General features: G+C 38.1%; 1 protein-coding gene across 7 annotated transcripts in view; it reads right to left on the bottom strand.

Annotated features, from left to right (window-relative positions):
* LOC135577155 (nipped-B-like protein) overlaps positions 1–19051 on the bottom strand; it is a 187763-nt gene that overhangs the window by 111009 nt on the left and 57703 nt on the right. For all 7 annotated transcript variants that reach the window (XM_065044955.1, XM_065044954.1, XM_065044956.1 and 4 more), the window contains 4 exons: positions 16299–16398; positions 14530–14681; positions 13312–13472; positions 10103–10196 (listed from right to left, as the gene is read on the bottom strand). In XM_065044955.1, the coding sequence (XP_064901027.1) occupies positions 10103–10196; positions 13312–13472; positions 14530–14681; positions 16299–16398 (507 nt within the window). The remainder of the gene's footprint in view (positions 1–10102; positions 10197–13311; positions 13473–14529; positions 14682–16298; positions 16399–19051) is intronic.

The following is a 19051-nucleotide window of genomic DNA, read 5'->3' as shown; positions in this document are numbered from 1 at the left end:
ATGCACGAAGTTCCCACCACTGGTCACAGTCTTTGTTGTGGTCCACATAGTTAAAAAACAACTATTAAGGTTACTAGGAACTTAGGATTCAGATATTTTAAAGAATTATTAGCTTTCCACTTGCACAAAAACAACTTCAAAAAGGTCACTTGAAATAGTATCACCATATTCCTTTAAATCCCTTGCAGGTCAAGGTTGCCAGATGTTGAAATAAAGTCTTTCACCCATCCTACATGCTCTTTTGCCAGAAGTATTGTTCCCTATGCATGAAAGTTGGAAAGAAACTACTAGTGAACAAATGAAGACCGATGGCTAACACTTGTTTCATAGCACACTGGAGAGAAACATCAGGAACATTCAAGTACTACGCCTTTTAAAATCCATAGCAAAGTGATCCTCAAGACTCCAGGAACATAATTTAAGCACGTACCAAATTGTTGTTTGGCAAACCTGGACACAGCATTCCAAACTTTTTACTGAACAAGTCTTTTGAAAGAGAGGCTTTAATGAATGCATATTTTCTACATATAGATTATTAACATTGACATGAGTAAATATTCTGTAAATAAGTTCTTGAAGGTAGAAGCTGAAGAAGACTAGAGTATCCATACTGCACTCATACTGATGGAAAAAGCCAAGAACCTGGTGATGGAACATCCACACACTACTGCCAAATATTTTAAGAGACTGTAAGTTACAATGTGTAAATGGAAAAGACTTTTTTTTTTTTAGGATGATCCTATTTACCACCTTCACATAAATTGAGTGTTTTCATGAAAATGGGATCAAATAAATTCACCCTGAAACCCTGGCAAAACCAATGTCAGAACTGGTAATAATCATTTTGACAATTTCTGCCTCCATCAGATTAAAAAAGTGAAAAAAAAGTCTCTTCAAAAGGATGGTAAAGGACTGCCCAGAGTAGTATAACGAGTCTGTATGACTTAATTACATACTAGAAGAACAATTTATCCATAAGGATTGAGACAATAGAATTATAAAATAGTTTGGGTTGGAAGGGACGTTCAAAGGTCATGCAGTCCAACCCCCTGCCATGAGCAGGGACATCTTCAACCAGATCAGGTTGCTCAGAGCCTTCTCTTCTCCAGGCTGAACAACCCCAATTCTCCTACCTTGTCCTCACAGGAGAAGTGTTCCATTCCTCTGATCATCTTGGTAGCATCCTCTGGCCCCTCTCCAACAGGTCCATGTTTTTTTCTGTATTGAGGGTTCCAGAACTGGGCACAGTACTCCAGGTGGGGTCTCACCAGAGTAGAGCAGCAAAATAACCTCCCTCAACTGGCTGGCCATGTTCCCTTTGATGAAGCCCAAGATAAAATTTGCTTTCTAGGCAGCAAGTGCATAGTGCCAGCTGATGTCCAATCTCTCATCCACCAGTACCTCCAAGTCCAGATGGCTCTGGATGACATCCTATCCCTCAGGCATGTCAACTATACCACTCAGTTTGGTGTCATCTGCAAACTTGCTGAGGGTGCAATCAATCCCAATGTCTGCATCACTGAGGAAGATATTAAACAGTACCAGTCCCAATACAGACCCCTGAGGGATATTACTTGTCACTTGGACACCAACACACTCTGGGTGCGACCATCCAGCCAGTTCCTCATCCACCAAATAGTCCACCCATCAAATCCATACCTCTCCAATTTAGAGAGAAGGACGTTCTGGAGGACCATGTCAAAGGCTTTACAGAAGTCCAGATAGATGCCATCCATAGCCCTTCCTTTGTCCACTGATGTAGTTACTCCATTGTAGAAGGCCACTAGTTTGGTCAGGCAGGACTTGCCCTTGGTGAAGCCATGCTGGCTGTCTCGAATCACCTCCCTGTCCTCCATGTGCCTTAGCGTAGCTTCTAGGAGGATCTGTTCCATGATCTTCCCAGACACAGAGGAGAGGATGACAGGTTGGTAGTTCCCGGGGTCCTCCTTTCTACCCTTTTTAAAAATGGGTGTGATGTTTCCCTTTTTCCAGTCACCAGGGATTCCACCTGAGTGCTATGACTTCTGAAATATCATGGAGAGTGGCTTGGCAACTACATCGGCCAGTTCCCTCAGGACTCTGGGATGCATCTCGTCAGGTCCCACAGATTTATGTATGTTTAGGTTCCTCAAGTGCTCACAAACCTGATCTTAACTTGCAGTGGGAAGGACTTTGCTTCCCCAGTACCTGCCTTGCAGTTCATCCAATCGAGAAGTGTGGGAAGAGAGCTTGCCAGTGAAGAGTGAGGCAAAGAAGTTGTTGAGTACCTCAGCCTTCTCCTCATCCATTGTCACCAGTTTGTCAGTCTTGCTCATCAGGGAAGGTGCGCTTCCTTTGACCTTCCTTTTCTGGTTGACAATACCTGTAGAAGCCATTCTTGTTATTCTTGTTATTCCCTCGCCAAGTTCAGTTGCAGCTGTGTCTTGGCTTTCCTGAACCCATCTCTACACAACCGGGCAGTGTCCCTGTACTCCTTCCAGGATACCTGTCCCTGCTTTAACTGCTTGAGCATTTCCTTCTTGCCCTTTAGTTTGATCAGCAGATCTCAACACAGCCATGCCAGCCTCTTCCTTACCTAATTTCTTAGACATGGGGATCAAGAGCTCTTGTGCTCTATGGAAAGTGTCCTAAAAGATCTGCCAGCTCTGTTCTGCTCCTTTGTCCCCGAGGGCAGTTTCCCAGGGGATCCTGGTGACTAACTCCTTGAAGAGCTGGAAGTTGGATTTCCTAAAATTCAGAGTCCTGACTTTACTCTTCGCCTGACCTATATCCCTCAGGACTGCAAACTCCACGAGCACGTGATCATCTTAGCCCAAGCTGCCTCCAGTCTTGACGTCACTGATTAGCTCTTGCATTGGTGACCATCAGGCCCAGTATCACATCCCCCCAGGTAGGGCTGTCTATCACTTGGCTGAGGAAGTTATCTTCAGTGCACTCCAGGAGTCTCCTGGGTTGCCTACAGCTCGCCGTTCTACTTTTCCAGCAGGTGCTGGGGTGTTTGATGTCCCCCAGCAGGATGAGAGCCTGTGAGCACGATGCCTCCTGTAGCTGGAGTAAGAAGGCTTCATCAATAGTCTCCCACTGATTGGGCGGCCTGTAGTAGACACCAACCCAAGGTTTCCTTTGCTGCTTTGGTCTCTGATTTTTACCCATAAGCTTTCAACCTGCTCGTGGCTATTCTTCAGAGACAGCTCTTCATACTCTGTCCACCTCTTGATGTAGAGGGAAACCCCTCCACCCTTCCTTGCCTGTCCCTTCTAAACAGCCACACTCCAGTCATGGGATCCGTCTCACCACGTTTCTGTAATGACCACTAGATCATAGCCTTCTAGCAGCACGATGACTTCCAACTCCTCCTGTTTGCTGCCCATGCCGTGTGCATTGGTGTAGAGGTACTTCAGCTGGGCTGTTGGCCACATCACACCTTCTCAGAGGAACACACCTTAATTCCTTTGAATTATTTCACTGGTGTTTTCCTGTTGGCATCTATTTCCTCAGGAGTCCCTGGCTCATCTCCATAAGACTTCAGGTGTGCTCCAGTGAGGACAACACATCTCAGGGCTATCAGCTGAGGGTCCTTGCTAGCACCCCACCCCTCAATCCCACAGCTTGTCACAGGTGAGCCTGATATCATCCCACTCCCCCATCATGTCTAGTTTAAAGCTCTAGTAGGTCATCTCATTATCAAAATCCCCAAAACTGTGGTGGTGACACCAACCAAAGAGCCATGTATTAATAGAGTGCACCCGTCTGCTCCTTCTAACATCCCTCCCTGCAACTGGAAGGAGAGAGGAGAAAATATCCTGTGCTCCTGATTCCCTCACCAACTGTCCCAAGGCCCTGAAGTCTCTTTTAATTGCCTTTGGACTATGGGATGCAGCTTCATTGCCACCCCCATGAAAGACCAGTCATAGGTAGTAGTCCAAGGGCTGTACCAGGCTAGGAAGTTTCCTGACGATGTCCTTAACCCGGGCCCCAGGAAGGCAGCAGACCTCCCAAAGAGGAGGGTCTGTCTGGCATATTGGACCCTCTGTGCCCCCCAGAAGGGAGTCACCTACAACTCTACAGGGGTAGGCCTTTCTTATCCTGTCAGCACCTGTGGTGTAGATGGACCTTTGTTTTCCCCAGTCATTGTCTGACCTTCCACATCCAGAGCCTCATATCTGTTGTACAGAGGCACTTGGGAGGGTGGGGTGGGCAAGGTGGGGGGGCTTCGCCTGACACCCCAAGTGTGGACTTGCTTCCATTCACCCCTTTCCCTTGATCTACTGTCTTCGGTCAAGTGGGGGAAGGATACAGGACTCCCTTGGTCTTGGTTTCTTACTGGTGGCCTTTCGTGTCTCGGGGAGTCCAGAGCTTGATCCCACCAGTATATTTCCTTCTCCAACTCCCTGATGCTTCTCAACCTTTCTAATTCCTCTCAGCTCTACCACCAAGCTGAGCAGGTCATCCACCTGCTCACACCTCATGCAGCTGTTATCTCTACTGCCATCCCAGTAATAACAAAGAGGTAGTATTCCAAAGTAATTTTTTTAAGAATAAGTATCATCAAATCAATATAATTTTATTATGTAAAGCTATAGGTCTCATGGATTAAGGAGAACTGAGTGCCATACCTGGACTTTAGCATGGCTTTCTATATAGCTTCTCATAACAATTTCACTAACAAGCTGAGGAAGTATGGTCTAGACAAAAATACTGCAGGACTGCAGTATACCCTCTTGCAAAACTGCGTTCAGAGTATCAGTCATTCTTGGTAAAAATGGATGAATGGAACATAGATGAACAAGTGCAGTTTTCCAGAGCACTGTCTTAAGAATAGTAGTATAAAATATTTCTAATAATTTTTTATGTAACAGAATTAGAGAGTATTTTATTAAACTATAGATCATAATGAGCTTTTGGTGTTGAGTGTTTGAGAAAGAGGCCCACAACAACAGAATAAAAATTTACAGTTTTCTCCACTAATTGGAATAACCTTTTGAAACAAAAGAAATTCAGTAAGTAGCAGCTCAAACTTTTTATTCATCTGAGAAAGAGTGATTGTAACAAATGAGAAGAAGATAGATAAGCTCTAAAGAAAGACAGTAATATGCTTATATCAGCTTGCAACAGGAATCTAAATTATCCCCAAACCAAAGAGCAGCTATATTGCTGTATGACAGTAGTATTATACAAGGTTGTCTAAAGTACTTTTCTGACTAGTCATCCTTCTAAGTCTTCAAGTAGAGTTGTATCGGGTAGTACAACATCAAGACAAATGCAGAGCAATTAGAATTCAGATCAAAACATCAAAGACAATTAAAAGCTAAGAAATTATTACTTAAAGATGATAGAAAGAAACCACACTGTTCAGTCTGTAGAAGATTAGATTAGTGCAAGACGTGATAACATTCTTTGATGGATGGATGGATGGATGGGAGGGAGGGAGGGAGGAGACATGAATTGGTTTTCCTTGCCCACTGGAAAGAAGTCAAGTGTCCTACCTAACTGCAACAAAAATTATTCAGGCTAAGCAGTAGGAGAAAAGCTTTCTAGCACTAAGAATTTGAACAGGTTGCATGGCAGGAGTAAGGAAACTCCATTACTGACATTTTAACCAAAAAAACAGATTTAAGTTATTGGGAGTGGTACTGGTACACCTCATCCAATGTGAGGGTAAGAAGATGGGAAGCCCCCAAGCCATTTCCTGCTGTATTTTCTAAAGTAACAATACCTTCCCTCTGCCTTCCCAAGTCTTGTACTAGATATAAAGAAATTATTACTTAATTTGATTAACAGACTATATTGACATTCATTTTCAAAGTGCATAACTTAATTTATAATTTAAACTTAAAGGGATAGCATACGAGACAAAGAACAACATACATTTGGGAGGCTTTTTGGGACAGACTTTATTAACTTTCCATATACTCTTTCAATAATTTTCAGGGAAGAGTCCCACTACTTTCTCCAGAGGTTCAAATGCCTCATGAAAAACCTCAGCTTTGGCTGTTCTAGCTTAGAACTGCTGTATTGAGAAACATCCTTGCATAAAAAGTTAAGACTTGAAGAAACAAGAATAAATGCTTATTTTGGCCCTGTCAGAAAATACCTTTGCATAAATTTCTTCCACCTTTCTTTTGAAGGAGAGAGCACTGAAGTCTGTACTACAGATTTGAGAAGATTTCTAATTCTTCTTGTCACCCACTATACATTCAAAGACCAAGTGTAGAGGGATCTCTATGGAGAAGTCCTGTAAATCCCTAAGAAAGTAAAAGTAATCTTTCCAAATTATTTTTGAAATAATCAAGTACCTGTTAACAATTTCTGGACGGAATGCAACTTATTTCTGGAGTGGGAAAATAGAACAAATGGATAAAGGATTTTGATAAGTAATCAATCTTGGGTAACAGACACCACAGAATATTTTATGAGCTCAACAGAAGGAAAATACTTCATGTTAATTCTTCGTAGATTAATTCATAGAAATTAATTTTCTATGAAAGCAGATGCGGTAACATATGATAGCATGAAAGCAGAGCCACTATTCTGTTTGCATAGCTAAAAATATAAAATTTAAATAAAAAAGGATAAAGACCAGCCTAGAACTTCTGGATAAAACTTCAGCTGCTATGGTACCTTTACTGGAGCAGAAGTGAGGCAAAAATTTCTGTTGCAGAGAAACTTTACACCACTAAGTAGGTGAATAACCAGTCACAAGAACAAATATAACATCTGCCTTCTCTCAAACACAGGTTGTTTCAAAAAGATGAACCCAATTGCAGAGATATAATGATTTCAAATTGGGTCTAACTTTTTGAAACGTCCTGTATTTGAATTGCAAACAAAATCTGTTCCTCATTCAGATTCTGTCAATCAGACAGTCCTGAAGTAATTCAAGGTTGTACGATCATATTCTCCAAGTCTCCAGAAGTCCTTGCTACTTCCATGTCAGAAGTATAGAAATGTACCCTTATCTTTGGTAACTGACTCGCATTTCTACGTTATATAAGAAAGCTTAGATATTATAACATCCTTCCTGTGGTCTTTTTCTGGACTGATGATGTCTAGTGCCATTCTTTTTATCCTCCAAAAAAACCAAACATGTTGCTAATTTTCTTTATCAACGTTTGTGACTTGTCAACCAAACTTTCAATGACTAACGAGAGTAGCAACAAAAAGCTCAGCATAGATACTTGCTGTTTGTTCATCACTGGAAAATTTATCAGCATAACCAATCACTTTCACTCCAAATTATAGGCCAAAATCTTACTGTCAGGGATCACGTATTCTAAGTAACACTGTTATTATCCACACCTCTTCAATACATTTCTAAAATGCATAATTAAGGGAAGTAAATGTCTGGCAAGATTCTTACAGCATCAAGAACTGGTTTTCTCAATTAGGGTTCATTAATCTCTTTAAGAAGGCAAAATGGTAGCACCATTAGTAACAATATTTCAGTTGTGTGCTTTATCAATGAGAAAAGTAAAGCTAACATACAGGTAAATAAATAAAAAAGTTCTTCTTGCACTTTTTCAGACCCTCTAATGCTGAAATGTTACAATCTGAATTGTACAATCAGATTGTTCTCAGAAATAATCTGAAAAGGTATATTTTCAAAACGAGTTCCCAGACAATCAACTGAAACAGCAGCAACTCTATGGGGATATAGCGGAAGATTTGGCGAGGAGGTTAGTTAAATGTAAATACGCTCAAGTGACTTGCACCTGTCTGTAGAAAAAGCACATACATCACACTAATTGTTTTACTGACCTTGTGTGCTTGATGAGTAGAACCTCTGTGTTAGATAACATAGGCCTGTGAGAAACTCTAGGCACCTTATCACTATGTCTGAGATTCCTGCTTTGTTGTGAGAAAGAGCGGGAGGCTGCACCTACCTGAAGCCTTGAAATGCAGACGAGCTCAGCAGGCCCAGGGATCTTCCAGCAGGGCTGAACTGACCAGCGCCTGCATCCCCGCTGGTGTCACCTCTGCCTAGGAGCTTAGGTGTGGCTTTGGAGATCCCCCAGTAGAGAGGTAACTAAAACAAAACTTGTGGCTGCTCTCCTGTCTGAATTCGCTCTGCCAGAGGCATGGCCTCAGCTTGATGATGGGGCAGTAATTACCCCCCAGGTGTGTACACATATGCAGGCACATCGCAAGAAGAGCCAGAGGCCACGAATGCATTGCAAAGAGCAAGTTTTATTTTAGTTACCTCTCTACTGGGGGATCTCCAAAGCCACACCTAAGCTCCCAGGCAGAGGTGACACCAGCGGGGACGCAGGCACTGGTAAGTTCAGCCCTGCTGGAAGATCACGGGGCCTGCTGAGCTCGTCTGCATTTCAAGGCTTCAGGCAGGTGCAGCCTCCCGCTCTTTCTCACAACAAAGCAGGAATCACAGCCATAGTGATAAGGTGCCTAGAGTTTCTCACAGGCCTATGTTATCTAACACAGAGGTTCTACTCATCAAGCACACAAGGTCAGTAAAACAATTAGTGTGATGTATGTGCTTTTTCTACAGACAGGTGCAAGTCACTTGAGCGTATTTACATTTAACTAACCTCCTCGCCAAATCTTCCACTATATACCCATACAGCAACTTTAACAAAAAAAATAATTAAAATGTTTTTCTGGCTGAGTGGTAATCATATATTTGAGTGGAAGAAGCTTAGATTCACAATGTTGTTAAACTGATAAGCTCAACAAACATGGATTTTGTGTAATGAGTTAAAGAAAAACAACCACATTTAGTCTTTGCCATTTACACACGTCTTGCAACAAGTCCTTTAGCACAAGACCTCCTAAAATACTGATGCTGCTGGTATGCTATACAAGTACTTCTCACTTGCATTTGAGCCATATTTCTTCTGTCACTGTTTAACACAGTGTATACTAACAGAAGATAAACCACAGAGATCATTTAGCAATCATAGGATAATTCAGTTAAGAATGAACCCTCAGGAGGTCTTCAGTCAATCCTCGTGCTCAAACCAGAGTGATCAAGGCCAAGTTATGCAGGGTTTTATCCAGCCTGGTCTTGAAAACCTCCAAGGATGGAAAACATGGATTCTCTGGGCTTTTTTCAATGCTCGACTGTCCCTATAATGAAAAGTTTTTCCTTATACCTAGTCAGAACCTCCCATTTCAATTTAAGTCCATTGTCTCTCATCCTTCCTCCACAACACTGAAAAGTCTGACTCATGTCTTACTGATAATCTCCTCATAGGTATGAGAAGATTGCTCTAAGGTCATGTCCATCCACTGTGTGTCATCCTGTCTGTCCGTCCCTCCCCCCATCCCCCCCCCAAAGACTTCTCTTATCCAGGCTGCGCAAGCCCAATACCCCCATCTCCCCATCACCTGTTCTCCCTCTCCACCTAACCTGACCATCCAGAAAGATTAAATTTTGTTTCAGAGCTAAAGAGAAGAAAGCATTGTTGCATCTTTTTACTATTGCCATGTAAATACATAAGCATTGAAAAACTAAATTAGCAAGAATATGCCCAAAGCCCTAACTCACTAAGCCTCATGTATCTCAGTCATAACTTCTTAAGGATAATATTAAAATCAGCAGTACGTATTCCAGATTTTAGTAAAAAGAATTATTTTCTCAGTTGACTGACAGTTCTCTATTCCTTCTCCTCAGGTAAAGTTTTCAGGCTTCATTTATCCTATATATATTGTGTTCACCAAACTATTTTTAATTTTATTTTCTTAAAATTTGATGATTGCAATCAAGACAAGGGTTGCATATTAAAAAATTTTTAATTGGTTAAGAGTTCAATACTCATAATGCTGCTTTTAAACCATTTCTTATGTAAAGCAACTGAAACTATTCTTATAAAGAATCTAATCCCCACATTAGAAAATATTTAAAATTCTTTTGTCCTCGATGAATTTGAGCTTTGTTTTGAAGTATGATTAGTCAAATTTTGGACCTTCAGAAATTTCTTCTGGATTGGGGCTCAAAATAATTTTGTATCTAAAACTTTGTGACATACACTTTAGTATGATTGGAATACAGAAGTCAGGAGAACTAACTAAATACCTCTTTAAACTCTGTTCTTTAAAAATGGGAAAAAAATACATTGATATATATACATGACTTCTAGACTACCTTTAAGGGTTCCATCACTTCCAGCTGGAGAGCAGACTGACTGTGGTGACCTCAATGAAAATGATGCAGCATTCCTTATTGAAGGATCACCATCCTAAAGTGACAATGATAAAAAATTAACATTATGAACATGAACACTTGATAAAGACTGAAATTAGCACATATACTGATAAAATGGATGGGATGAAAAAGCATACAACAAATATTAGAACAATATTTATTTAAAAATCTTTGTAATTTAGACTGCTATTAGACTACTATATAGGCAACATTCCAGAGCACAATCAGCCTTAAGAAGTATCTAGAACCAGAACATGCACACAAAAATAAATCTTGCGTATATGTCTTCTAGGTAAATAAGCACTTTTGGTTGACATTAAGATTCCATTTATAAGTTTTTTGTTACATGCAGTCATAGTAAAGAGCTGAAAACCAGAAAGATGAACAGAAAGACCAACTGAAAGATGAGATAGATTGATGACAACTACACACTCCCTCTGACAATGGCCAAACAGCCAATTTCCATATGCATAGAAGCAGACTAGCCACTGTACACATTATGCCTTGTGAAGGTGCAGTTCACACCGCTTAGGGAAAAGGAAACAAAAGTTTGCTATTTATGGACTGAAGATGCTTACAAGGCAAAGAATAAAAATCCATAAGAAATCAGTTTTTATCAGTTTCACCATCCATGGGTACTTATTACTTTATTTGATTTTTTTTTTTTCCCCTCCCACAGCAAAATGAACGTAAAACTCAAGCTGTGCTATTAATTACAGTTATTTTTGCAACAGTGCTTGCAAAAAGACTTATTGCCTCATGTGAGGCCTCATGTGAAAAGAAATCTAATATTCAGATTCAATGCAATAAAAGATTCGATGCAAAAAAAAGAGCCATGCAATAAAACACATGGAAGTTTAAGGTAAGTCAAAATGAATTAATTTCCTGATGTACAAGTTACTAGTTCATTTAATACACTGAAATTATGGAGCTGATTTTTTCAAACCTGACTTATCTTTGAATTGTAATAAATCTCAAAAATAATCACCCAAATATTGAAGAAAAAAAAACAACAACAACAAAAAACCCCACTTACTAACTTTTTAACATATGTTTTATTAGAAGAGGTCCTCTACCCACGACTGCCAAGGACACAGGCAAAGGTCCCTTTGATTAATTTATCTAAACAGACCAATAGATAGATGACCTTTCAGGTACACATGACATTCCTACCGTAGCTGACAAATTTTCAGAAGTGCTCATTTACTGTTTCCTAGTTCAGAACTTCATCAAATGGTGAAATGTAAGCATGAACTTATATTCTAGGAATTTTCTCAACTTTATCAAAAAATGGTCCTTAAATTCAGTATATGCACAGTGAGACTTCAAGGGTATACTTGCTGATTTTTTAAAATAATGTATTGTAAATATACAATATCTTGTAACTATTCATCATTTTTAAAGCAACAAAATCCTAAAACTAAGAAAAATACTAAACAATAATTAAAGTTTTTAGTTTTTATGGATTTAATAATCCTCATCCATAACTACCTGTGTCAAAGTTCACACTGCTTCTAAAAAGCTTGCATTATGATTAAGCTTATTATTCATACATAGATGCAAAACTTTAATTAATTCAAATTCTTCAAACTGTTTTCTGCATGATAGCTACTAAAATCAGCTTTTAAAGATATAATTACTTTTTACCTCAAGTATTTCTCCAAATAAACTGAACAATGATGGTATGTGTTATGTTTTCATAGTCTGTCAGATTTTAATGAGTTGCATTTCTAAGTTCTCATCAACTAGGATGCAGTTGCATTGCTTGGATCACAAAATTAGGGGTGAATATATTTAAATACTTCCTCTTTAAACACTGTGAAATAAATTATCCTAATATTAAAGTTTTCTAAAATTCTTGTCTTAACCAAACCAAGATTCTCTTGAAAGTGTACCTTTAACATAGTTGGGGGATATACGTACACTTAATGCTAAGAACAGCTTCTTGTTTTGAAAAATTTTCATTGCTGAAGGAGAGACTGAGAAAAACATCTGATGTTTGTGTATTATGATAGATTCCTTCGTTACAAAACACTGTTGTTTAAGATACCACTTCTTAGCTAATATTTTAAATCAGCATAATTACTGCATTAAAAAAAAAAAAAAAAAGAGAGAAGAGTAATAAAACTAAGAAATCTCTGAGTTCTAGTGTATTGATCTTGGTAAGAGATTTAGGAAGCCTGGTATTAATAGTACACTTGTTGAATACAACATTTTTTCTTTGATTCCACAAGCTAATTTAGGAAAACAAGAGTTACCCACGTTTTTTGTAAGCTAAATAAAACATACACACACAAAAAAAGAAAGAGGCCTGCTTGCCTGTTTAGTTTTGTAATTACCTTTATGCCTACTGCTGTAGGCATCACTATGACCACACTGTTCAAAAAGCTAATGTAAAAAAATAAAAATGAAACTTAAGCGCTCTCCCCTTAAGAGCTGTTAAAAGACTGTGTGTCAAACTTGTAAAGATTCCTAACATGCTTCATCCACAGGATGAGTTGCTCATTAAGAAGAAAATTAAGAAGTTCAAAACACTGTGGGTGAAAGTTACTGGGTTTTTTTCCTTTAGATTCAAGATTTCAGCAAGAATTTCTCCCACATGAACTTAAGTCACCATAGGAAAATGTCTTATAAGGAAAACAGGCCATAAAAGAGCATAACAGACCAATAAGAAAGGGTGCCAAAATGAATTTTTGCCTTTGTCAACACTACTCTATTACCCAATAAGTTATTCAAATATGTCAGGTCTAATTGACAGTTATGGCAATCTTCAGAAAGACAAGTTAACTATATACTTATTTAGAATCTAGTATTGCTTACATCAACATATTGCTACAATAATTGCGGAGATACTCTACCATTTTTTTAAAATAAACTCACATGAGTAAATTTTTTTAATGTTTCATAATTTTATCAGAATCAATGTTACAAACTCTTCCAAAGGAAAGAAATATCTAGTAAAAATTAAAACTCACTCATTAAAGTCGCATGGTTGAGTGCACACATCTGAAACTCAAATATATTTTCAGCAGTTTTATTCATCAACAACAACATAGGAAAATATCTGACTTCTAAGGCAGCTAAATGCATACTTGCTTTATCATAGTAAATATGTGCTTTATCATAATAAACTGATCAAGGTAACATACATCACTACTTAGCCTGTGCACCATCTGTAGGTAATCTTCATTTGAGCCATGTCTGGAATTATCAGCATGATGATTAGCTGAATTTCCAGACAATTGATTTGAAACTTTATTTTCATGGAGATTCCTCATCCCAGCTGTGACAATGGGACTGGATACTGAAGCTGAAATACAAAAAAATATAAATAACTATACTGATATTTTCACACAGTTATTAACTCTAAAAAATTTCATAGAAGACACCATAATAGTGGATATTAATGAGTTGGATGCAAGAGGTCTGAAATCTGACCAATAATCCAACTTTCTTGATTGAATACTTTTGCTACAAATATCTTGAATAAAATTAGATATCCAAAATTTCGATTTTCAAGAGGATTTAAAATCTAAATTGCATGTACAGATTAGCCAAGTTGCTCTCCACATCTATCCTAATTACAGTCATATTCTTACAGGTTATAGAAAACTTGATTTTCCTCTATATAATTTGTATTCACTACCTTTAGTAACTTCCAAGGTATTCACGAGATACAAAACATTACATACAAAACATTTATATGAATTCTAAGCACATTGCTAAACTTTAAGAACAGACGGTTTAAAAGAATCCAACAAGAATTCTACTTACCCAAAAAAAACCCAAAAACCCTAGATACTTAACAGGGTTCATGTTGTTCAAGATTTCTTTTAAAAAAGGGAAGAACAAAGAAATCCATTCATTCTGAAGGTCATCTTTGCCAGTTATTGCATACCTTGAGCATAATTCTAGCCAACTTAGTCATCTACACTACAAAGATTTGGTAAGGTTAAATAAGCTGGCAGCAAATATTACATTACACTGGCAAAAATTAGGTTTTTGCTGGTATAAACAATTGCTATAGCTAGCAAATAAAAGTTTGGGGGCTGTTTTGATTTTTCTATTATGCATACATGACAACTATGAAAAATGGGTGTATTTAAGGGAGGAGCAGTGTAACATGTACGTTTTACTATTTCTTCTTCCTCTTTTTTTTTTTTTTTTTTTTTTTAAAAATAAAGTATAAACTACCACTCTGTACAGTCAGGAAAGCAAAGCTTAAGCATACTCAAAAAATTCCCTATCAACTCAAAGATTTGCATTAAGCATGTGACTTCTTCAAAGAAATTAGAGAGCCGTGAAACATGCACATGAAGGTAAAGTTGACATGAGATCAGAGAATAAAACAATTATCATAGACTTACCTTGCTGTATCTGAGGATGTGGTGTATAACTTGGAGGATGTGAATATGGCATGTATCCTGCAGGACTCTGAGGAGCATATGGACTAGGCACTGGACTGTTCTGTTGTGCCAAAAATCTGTTACCAGCGCTTGTCTGTGGTGGCACAAACCGACTAAAAATAAAGTTTTAAAAAGTTGGAAAAAGATTTAGACAAATTTAGTATTTCTTTTGGAATATTATACCTTTGGAACATTATAACTTCTGTAGGAAACAGAATTCCAGTGCAATCAAGAAACCCCTTTAAAAGCAGTATTTTAAGCTATCAATACCTTCTCAACTTCAATTATTACTTAAAAGCCACAGCTTGAGTACTGCATTAGTAAAAGTAAAGAACAGAATAAAAAGCATTCATAAGTCCTCATAAGTCCTCCACCTAGGGAAAGGAAACAATGACACAAATATTTATTAAAATAAGATCTGCAGATTTACTAAAACAAGATGTGCAATTTCCAAAAGTTAGCCCTAGAAGTTTCAATCAAAATGATAGCTAAGTTTTAATTATCATATAACAACTAGCTCGCTAGGATTAACAAGAAGCCATCTACTCTAAATATGATTTTTTCCAGTAAGATTTCAAAGAACTTCCTCTAACAGAACTATATTGCCAAGATACAGGAATGTGATAGGCAGTTTGATAGGACCTGACTCAAAGTCCACTGAATACAACTTATTCTTTCACTGGCTTTATCTTACACTCATCTAAAGATAGGAAGCCATGAAAATAAAATAGGCTTTTGACAATAATACACGTACATTATAACATTCTTATATGAGCTTTTCAAAATAAACCAAATAAATACTTCAGAATGTACAACACATGCTTTCACAACCCTCAGTTCTAGATAGCAACTCTGTGAAGGTAAGCTTCCATGGAAAGAAACAGCAAAGTATATAACACAAGGATTTTGCAAGGATTTTGAGAAAACTTAGCACATTACTAATATTCATAATTCAAAAAACCTTCTTCAATACCACTTATAGATATAAGTAAAAAAAGTATACTTTTTTTTGTGCAGATACAGAGCATTTCATTTGCCAAAACAATTACACTAACTTGAAGTGAAATAAGTTTATTTTAATAATGATATCTAATAACTGGAGATTAAATCTGTTAAAGCCCAGTAACTGAGTTGAAGCTACATGCAGAACTCTTTCCTCCAATTCAGAATACTTTATTATATTAACAAAGGCCTGGATTACAGGTACATACTACTTGCTGACACTCAACATTTGGAAAAGAACTAGAAAGTTGATGAGGAAGCTGCTGGAAGACTGGCCAAACTATTGGGCCTATCCTCCTCTGAGCAGCCTTTTGTATAACTGTTACAGCATTACTCCATGTTTTTACAAGCCTTCTTTCCCACCTCCTGTCACATTGGTACTGTTATACATGCCAGAACAGATAGCCTCTTCTATGCTCCTGGCACTAGTCTCAGCTGGAGGGGTGGCAGGAGGCAGGGGGATTCCTTAAGTAGGAAAGAAAGTTAACCAAAATTATAGGAGGGAGAGAGAGCAGGAAATCATGAATAGTCAGAATACAAAGATTAACTCACTAACAAAAAGATGTTTCTTTGCCAGCTGAAGAAACTCACCCTGCTGTCAGACAAATGCAAAATTTGTCTTGACACTGATCATCTTCCATTCACATACTTGCACAAGAACTGACTGTCACTGTAGAAAGAATTTGCAGTTTGCTGCCCATCCCACCCCATTTAAAAGAAAGTGTTACCTGGAAGGGCTATGTGAGATAGTGGTTTGTTGATAATTGGAAGATGCAGGACTACCACGCATGGAATTCTGAGAAATATTAAACTGCGACATCATCATCCCTATTAAGAAGATAGCAGTGTTACTTTACATGCATTTCCTTTTTAATCAATTAAGTCTCTCATTTCAGGAATTATTATATACAGAGGGATTATAAACTTTACAGACATTAGCATCTTCTACCCACAACTGTTAGAGAACATTAAAAGAGCTTGATTCTGTGTAAGATGTTCATTTTATACCATGACATAAAATGAGCGTTCCCTAAAGCAGTATTAATTCAATTATAAATATCAATGGTAGTTCCTTCATCTGTACCTTAGCCAAAAACCTGCTAGTAAATAGAAACATTTTATAAGAGGCTCTATACTCCACACTAGTGTGTGTACAGTACTCATTGTGCCAATAAGTAAAAGATTTGGAAACTTCACAAGTCAGAAGAACACAGAAAACTTATCTCCCATTTTTAGAACAATACAGCAAACAATCATCCTGGGCTGAGTGATGCAAGATATTCTCCCTGCTCCTATAATGCCTTAGTGGTTCCTTTCTAACCAAGGACAAAAACGCTTTCTATTCCACTTCCACCACCTGCAAAGAAACACCAATATCACACCTGTAGACTCCCCACAACCTGTAGATTCCCACAGCCATGCTTTAGAAATTCAGGAGGTGTACTAGATGGCAAGCTGCAAGTACCAATGTACTTGAAACTAACATCTTTATTGGGGAGAATTTAAAGTAATCTTTTTTTTTCTTTTTTCCCTCTCTTCAATATAGGTACAAAGAATTTCCTAACCACCACATGACACTGGAAGTTAAAGTGGTACAGGTACACAAAAACTTATGACCCTTAACCAGGTGATTTTGATGACAGAATTGAATGTCTTGCAGCTAAAACAGCATAAAAAAAATCACATGCATACTACAGCTTGGCAAGCTGCAGCAAGTGATCCACAGCCATGGGTAAAAGCACATCAGTAACGCAAATATTTTAAATCAAAGGTTAGATAGACGGCTGACAGTAGCCCCCAATCCAGTGTTTGGAAGCTATCAATCCTTGAATTACAGTTGTGCAATGCTTATTGATGAACTGATGGGGGAAGCATTATTTGTCCACTAGAATAGGATCCTCAGATTGATAGATTGTAATGTCTTTGTAAATTATGCTGTTCCTGATTAGGACTGCATAAAGTAAGTTTAAAATATTTAAAGATACAAAGCTTGAGAGAAGCCATTGGGGTCATTGAGTCCCATCCCCCATAACTGCAGATGATCAGGGATAGATATCTAGTGCAAATATCCAGTCTTGGGCTGCTCTGGGCTAGTTTTCATGTGCTAATGTACTTGGAATGCAGCACTTCATACCTACCAGGAGGTAGTAACTGCATTCCTGAGAGATTATCCCATCTCTGCTAGGATGAGGGGAAGAGAAAAGAGGTGACACGGAGGATTTCTGAAACTAGCTTTGCTTGTGTGACTATTGTGGTAATTAAAATCGGTAATAGTAATTCAAGCACCCAGCATGGCCACTCATCGCAGCCACTCTCAACACAGCTAGGTAGTAGTTAGTCAAACTAATAACCCTTAACATTCATGTACAGAAAGCTGACAATGTTCCCCTATGATTATGAAATATACAGATGAAGTTTCACTTTATGATTCAAGTAAAGACTGCACTTTTAAAATACTTTAAAAATGTATCTATTTGTTTTCTACTCCCTAAATTTAAAACATGATTTGAACCACAGATGCAGTAGGTTTTGGTTTAAAAGAATGACAGAAAATATATAAACTAATCAATTTTTAATACCATTTTAAAAACCCTTATTATGTGACAAACTGTTCTCACTTCTCTGTCTCTGTTGGGGGGAGGGGTGACATGGGGGATGCAATCTTGCAATCTAGCTAACTTAAAAAAAAAAAAAAAGGGGGGGGGGGGGGGGGTATCCTGCTACCTTTGTTCCTTCACAGTTCTGGGCATTACAAATACTGGATCACAGTACCCAATACTGACTTCACTGCATGCTGGACTTAACAGAAGGACAATATTCAGAAAGAAAACAGTAACAAAAGCAAAAGAGATGAATTGTAAATACTAGAAAAGAGCCTAAATTTCTAGCTGGCAAAATGCATTATGTAAGATCCCTACTAAACCTCCAACCACCCTACAAATCTAGACTCTACTGAGATTACTAAATATGTTCAGAAAGTAGAAGAAAACCCAACCCTTGCTGCCAGAACACATCAGTGTATCCTCCTTTGGCCTCGGAGATGTGAATGGGATGTATTAACGGCTAATTAAGGCTAGCACGATTTGCCAGCATCTAGCTTAAAAATCCCCCTATTTCCAGGTAAGAGTGTGGCCTTTTTCATAGAAAAAGTCACACTTTGCCTAGCTTTTCCAAATATTGATTCCAGGGCCGTGTTCCTCTCAAAACATTTGGTCTACAGCTATGCTTTTCCCCTCTTCCCCCTTTCTTTCACTTTTTCTGATTTCACACTTATATTGCAATGTTTGCACTGGTAGAAGAATTCAGAATTATGTAAAATAAAATATCCAAGGAAGTTTTAAAGTCTGATGTCTTCTGTTTCTCTGAAATCACTTTATTAAAATAACATCAACTATTCTTTTACGTTTCATGCTGAATTCTTTTTAATTCTGTACTAAGACCTTCCTTCAAACATAGGCCCAAGCACATTTACTAAAGATAA

This window comes from Columba livia, chromosome W, assembly GCF_036013475.1.
Source record: "Columba livia isolate bColLiv1 breed racing homer chromosome W, bColLiv1.pat.W.v2, whole genome shotgun sequence".
In the NCBI taxonomy this organism is placed as follows: Eukaryota; Metazoa; Chordata; class Aves; order Columbiformes; family Columbidae; genus Columba; species Columba livia.
This window is presented reverse-complemented; position numbering and strand designations above follow the sequence as displayed.